The sequence below is a fragment of the Medicago truncatula genome, chromosome 6 (genome assembly GCF_003473485.1).
Source record: "Medicago truncatula cultivar Jemalong A17 chromosome 6, MtrunA17r5.0-ANR, whole genome shotgun sequence".
In the NCBI taxonomy this organism is placed as follows: Eukaryota; Viridiplantae; Streptophyta; class Magnoliopsida; order Fabales; family Fabaceae; genus Medicago; species Medicago truncatula.
In genome coordinates this window covers 35,757,785-35,763,784 of record NC_053047.1, presented here as the reverse complement: position 1 = coordinate 35,763,784, position 6,000 = coordinate 35,757,785, and the positions used below count along the sequence as shown (strand labels likewise).

The 6,000-nt window shown below is 33.5% G+C and overlaps 1 protein-coding gene across 3 annotated transcripts; it reads right to left on the bottom strand.

Annotated features, from left to right (window-relative positions):
* Window positions 1-302: 302 nt before the first annotated feature.
* LOC11415066 (TMV resistance protein N) lies at window positions 303-4,994 on the bottom strand. 3 transcript variants are annotated; one of them, XM_003620048.4, is made up of 5 exons: window positions 4,369-4,991; window positions 3,034-4,147; window positions 2,513-2,800; window positions 1,233-2,012; window positions 303-1,148 (listed from the first exon to the last, which is right to left on the bottom strand). In XM_003620048.4, the coding sequence occupies exons 1-5, from the start codon at window positions 4,875-4,877 to the stop codon at window positions 525-527; spliced, it is 3,315 nt and encodes a 1,104-aa protein (XP_003620096.1). In that variant the 5' UTR covers window positions 4,878-4,991; the 3' UTR covers window positions 303-524. The 3 variants fall into 3 exon arrangements, with proteins under 3 accessions (XP_003620096.1, XP_024642065.1, XP_024642066.1); XM_024786297.2 differs by lacking the exon at window positions 303-1,148 and having other exon boundaries at window positions 1,233-1,350; window positions 1,491-2,012; window positions 4,369-4,994; XM_024786298.2 differs by lacking the exon at window positions 303-1,148 and having other exon boundaries at window positions 1,658-1,830; window positions 1,907-2,012; window positions 4,369-4,993.
* Window positions 4,995-6,000: the final 1,006 nt, after the last annotated feature.

The window sequence follows — 6,000 nt, the reverse complement described above, 5'->3', positions numbered from 1 at the left end:
GAATTATAGTTTTCATTACATACATACATACATTGCTATACATAAATGTGTGCTTATTTTTTTTTTTGAAGAAATAAATGTGTGCTTATTTATTATGTTACATATTATCATTATTATTTATGTTCTTCAAATGATTTCTCTCTCCACTTTGAGTTATGATCTGTTGCTATCCCTCGAAGATTGAGTGGAAAAATGTAGTATTATAGAATTATACTTGTCATTTCTATGGTTAGCCCCCATTGGTGTTGTGTACTAAGAAGTGCACATAATCTGTTTAAATTGTCTTATTTGAGTTTATCTAATTATATCTAAATATATAGAATTGTCTTATTTGAGTTTATCATGTGCAAATTTGCACATGATAGAAAAACCCTAATGATAATATGTAACATAATAAATAAGCACACAGAATTAAAATTAGATATTTACATTATTTTGTGTTGACACGGTGGTCATTGATTCATCATTCACAATATCATCCAATGAATGATTCCATTTATCTATGCTCTTGTGATTGGCCTGAACTATTGTGAATGGTGGTCGTCTTCATCACCAAGAACATCCTTATCATCATCATCATCAAGAACATCAATAACATCATAAAAGACATCATTATTATCATCATCAAGAACATCATCAACGTCATAAAAAAAATCATCACCATCATCATCATTTAATTTTATCTTTTCATAAGGATTGGTGAATTGAATATCATCCATGTTATTTTGCTCTTTGTAAAAATGGATTCCAATTTCTGTTATTGGTTCCACCTCCTGATGTTCACATATAATCTCTGCATGATTCCACTCATTTTCTAGAAGTATGGAGTCCTTCATGAAGGGATGTTGATCAAGTTTTCTCAGATTTATGTCATACAAATATGTATGATGAGTCGACATTATACCGCTCATATCTAGACGATCATATTTATTGCCATTGATGAATAGAGTGGGTATTGTGATATAAAAATTAGTCTTTCCCGTGGGCATTGTAGCAGCTGATTTAGTAGAAAAACAGAGAGCCATGGAAGGGAGCTTGTTACGAAACCAAAAAGAAATTGTATGTCCCATGCTTTGGTGATCAAACCAATCTGGAATCCTTGCAAATCCTGAAAAACAAAATTTGGTTCCTCCAGCCTCATGCAGTTCCTGTTAGCCATAAATAATTCATTGAGTAAACAATATTATATAATATTAAGTCAAATACAAGGAAAACAATAAACAAAACAAAACCTGATTCAATAGCATGTTTTTGCACGAGGAAGTCAATGATTTGCAGCGTATTGCAGACAAGTGTTTTAAATTTGGTGGAATCCCTCTAATTTCTCTAAGGCACTTGCAATCATCCAACCTAAGAGACCATAAAAAGCGACAATCTTTGATGCATTCTGGAAGAATTGTGAAATTGTTTTCTGATAGGTTTAAAAATTCTACATTCGCAGACCACATGACAACTATTGGAAGAAATTCATCTGACAAGTTGCATTTTACCAGTTGGATATCTGTTGGGCTTGTAGACACCATGGAACTCCATTTATCATCTAGTTTGGGAAATATGCAACGGTAAAAAGTAATCTTTGACAGATTTGGCATTCTAAAAATGCTACTTGGCAACCTTTGCACTACATTTCCTTCTATAAAAAAGATTTGCAGCCCCGTGAGATTTTGAAATGAAACTGGCAATTTGTCAATGGAAGTTTTCATCAAAGAAATATGAGTTATATTCTTCATCTCTCCTAATATTTCTGGAAAAGTCTTAAGACTCGTACAATATGCAAGCCCCAATCTTCGAAGAGAGGCGGACTTCATAGCTGGGAAACTCCTAAGCTTGCTGCAATTGACAGCATTCAAGATTTGAAGTTTATTTAGGAACCCAACAGATTCATGAATTTCAATTAAATTCTTACAAAATTGAAATGAAAATATTTCTAAATTTGGGAGATTCGAGACGTCGTGAATCCGTGTTAAATATTGACAGTCGTCTAGATTTAACTCTCTTACATTCCCAAACCTCTGCAAAATATACGGCAAATGAAAAAGAATTAATGAATGAATGAGAATTCTTATATTGTATAAGACGAGGGACATGTCGGTCCTTTGAATTTGGATGACTTAGCGAAGCATAAGATGGTACCCTTATACGAAAATTTAACAAAAATTATAGAAGGACAAAAGAGATGAATAGGAAGATTATTCCACATTTTCATTTGACATTGTGCAAAAAAAATAATAAACATGAGTTGGAATTTGAAATGTGAACCAAGTGGCTCTAAGCTAGTAACTAAAGAGAATATGTTTTACACAATAGCACACATGGATCATAATTCAATGTTTATATTCATAACTCACTATAAAGAGACTTCTTCTTTCTCCTCCTCCAAGAAATCGTTTGAATTTTTACTATTATATCTATAAGGAAAAGAATTGCATGAATATTTAATAAATCAATAGATTGTTTGCATTATACTCTTAGGAGACTATTATATCTATACGACACTGACATTTACACATACCTTCATTGTGCCATGAAACCCAAATGAAATAAAGTCACTTTGTTGTAGCTTGCATATAGAAAGTTTCTTTGGGCAAAAATCAGATGGTATGACCGGTGAAGGATATTTAGGCCATTCCAATACTCTCAGACTGTTTGGAAGATATTTTGGACCATTGGAAAAGGTACCATTCTTAACAATAAGTGTTTTGAGGTTTTCCATCTTCTTCAGTTCATCTCCCTCCCAATCTACCACCTCTTCCTCAGATGACGGGAATTCCAAATATATAATTTCAATTTCACTTGATCCCTTAAAGCGCAAAAAAAAAAAATAAAAAAAAATCAACCAAGATAACAGATAAACCATTCAAGGATATGTTACAAATTGATATTAATAGGATTGGTAAAAAAGAACAAAAGGAAGGTTAAAGATAACAAAAAAAACCATTCATGGATATCATTGATATTAATAGGATTGGTAAAAAAGAACAAAAGGAAGGTTAAAGATAACAAAAAAAACCATTCATGGATATCAGTATTCACCTGATTTTCTTCTAAGACATCAATTATATCTTTATGGAACCACAACCTGCTATGTCTTCCAGGCTCATTTGGAGATTTTTCATTGACAATTTCTTTACCCATTTTCTCTATCAAGAAATGTAACGTCACAACATAATTCCCCTCGTACCTGTTGATCTTTATGAGAGATTTTTCATCCAACACACTGATTTGATATTTCATGCAGTTACCATAATGAGCATAAAGTATATCTTCAAGTTCTTTCAAATTATATCCTTTGAAGCAGCAAGCAATGTCGAGAAAAACATTCTGCTCATCTTTCTCCAAAGCATCAAAGCTTACTTTAAGTATCTCCTGTATCTTTTTAATCGGAATCCTTCTATACCGATCTAATGCAGATTTCCATTCTCCTATATTATTTCCAAATAAGTTTGAACCCACTACTTCTAAAGCCAATGGAAGGCCAGAAGCATAAGTTACTGCACACCGTAAAACACCATCGAAATTTGAATCCACCTTGTTATTTTTGAAAGAATTCCACCTCAACAATTCAAGAGCTTCGGTCTCATTTAACTTAGGTAATTCATATGCTCTTTCAATCCCATGACTTTTTAGCAAATGTCTGTCTCGAGTGGTAACGATCACTCTACTACCAGGACCGAACCAATCAAGTCCTCCAGCTAAAACCTGCAATTGCTTCAGTTCGTGAACATCATCGAGAATTAGCAGAACCTTGTTTCGGTGAAGCCTTTTCTTTATTATTGGAATTCCCTCGTTGATATCTCCCAACTCAATGTCCAATTCAACTAATTTGGAAAGGAGCTTTTCCTGTAGATGCTCTAAACCATATTTAGTTGAATTTTCCCTTACATCGTGAAGAAAACATAAACAATCAAATTGATCAGCTATGGAATTATAAACTGCTCTTGCAAGTGTTGTCTTTCCCATTCCACCAGTCCCATAGATCCCTAGCATATGAACTACACCAGTAGATCCGACATCAAGAAATTTATTTACTTTTAGGACCCTAGACTCGAGACCAACAGGGTAATCAGCAACATATAGAGGAACACGATTGATTTTGCTGGATAAATATTTTACTATCTTCTCAATAAACTCGTATTCATATCCATTCCTACCCAATCAAATAAGTTTGAGTAAATGCATCATATATTGATAATAGTTGTATAAATACAATTCAAATATTGTTTTGCATACAAGTAACTTACACTTGTTAAGAATAAATTTAATATTTTCTATTTCAACTGTAAGATGAATTGGTTAGAAAATAGAAAATTAAAGAAATGTGTTATATGTAACTATGTAAGAATGCTAAACATGAGTTAAGTGGTGTACCTAGAACTGAAATGGTGGCCAGAGAAGTTAGCTGTTTGAGTTAGAGCACTCTTCCATTTCTGCAACCTCTCCATGTTATCCGTGCTATTTTGGAACTTCTCAATATGCTCAGCCAGTGCTTTACCATAACTGCCAATCTGATGTCTCACGTTAGAAGGTTCCACATCATAGAAAATTGGCAAAACTAGGCGTCCATTTTTCTTGCAGCAGTGAATGATGTGGACAAGTTCGTCCAAGCAAAATGAAGAAGAAGCATAATTGATAGACAAGACAGGAATGAAAATCCTAGACTCTTCAATGGCCTTGAAAAGTGATGGTGTTATTTTGTCACCTCCTGGAAGTTCTCTGTCATCAATGAAGGTGCGAATTCCCTTCTTACAAAGATCTTTGTAGAGATTTCCAGTAAAACCATAACGAGTGTCACTACCTCTAAAACTAAGGAAGACATCATAGGTAAACCCATAGGAGAGGGAAGAGGAGGATGAGGAGATGAAAGATTGAAGAGCCATGAGTAGAGAAGAAAGAGGAAGTAAGAAGACTATGAGTGTGTGAATGTGATTGTAATAATATAATAAAACAAGATTGAAAAAATTAAATAGCAACGTGGTTTCACTTTTGCAGCTGTCTAATTTATTTCTCTTTTGCTGACCTGTCTGATAGGCAATTCACAACCATACACTAAATATAGATATCAAGTTTTGACATAGAATAACAACTAGAAATGTCAGTTTGGTAGATGAGATTAAATATCGTAAAGACTTTTGAGGTCTAAACAAAATATTACTTAAGCTTTCAATTCATTTTTAGGGTCCCATCTGAAAATGTCAATTTGACTTTTAAGGCATTCATGAAGTTTCTTACTTGGTAAAATTGCAGATTCAAATAAAAGCACACTGGCCCTACTAATAATAGAATGAAAACTTGAGAAAAAAAGCGAGAGAGAATATTAAACTCTTTTGAATCACATGAAAAGAAATGATAATGGAGACTTGGTTGGTCCTACTAAATTGATTTTCCTCCATGTGGGTCACTCAATACCGTGTTTTGTTGGAAAAATTTCATTGTCAATGACAATTCCATTGGGTAAGACCTTATTGCATTATTTGAAACTGAGAAATATTTATAAGCATATTAACTATAAAGTTGAAAATATCAAGAACCGTGCAATCTAGTCTAACATAAATATCAAAGTAGCCAATGGTTCAGATTATTATTAGACTATAAAGTAAAATCTTCTTGAAATATATATCAACATACCAGAACCAGTCACATCATTGATAATACTGTGAGAGTTAACTTAAAATCAGAATTCTGAAGAATCGTGCCACGATGGAGAAGCTTCGTGCCACGATTGTTGGAGCAAAGTTCTGGGCAAACACTGGAAAAATCGTGCCACGATTGTATCGAATCGTGCCACGATAGTGCGATTGAAGATAAAAATAAAACGTATTTTTATTGAAAATTTGTTTCAGTTTTTTTAAGGGATTACTTTCACTATAAATATAGACCTTGTATCAGAGCAAACTTAGAGATAGAGGGGGCTGAAACAAGGGTTTAGAAAGGCAACAACAAAACTAGGGTTTGTATAGAGTTTGTCTCTTTGGAACAAACACTAGGGTTTGTGGGTTGATT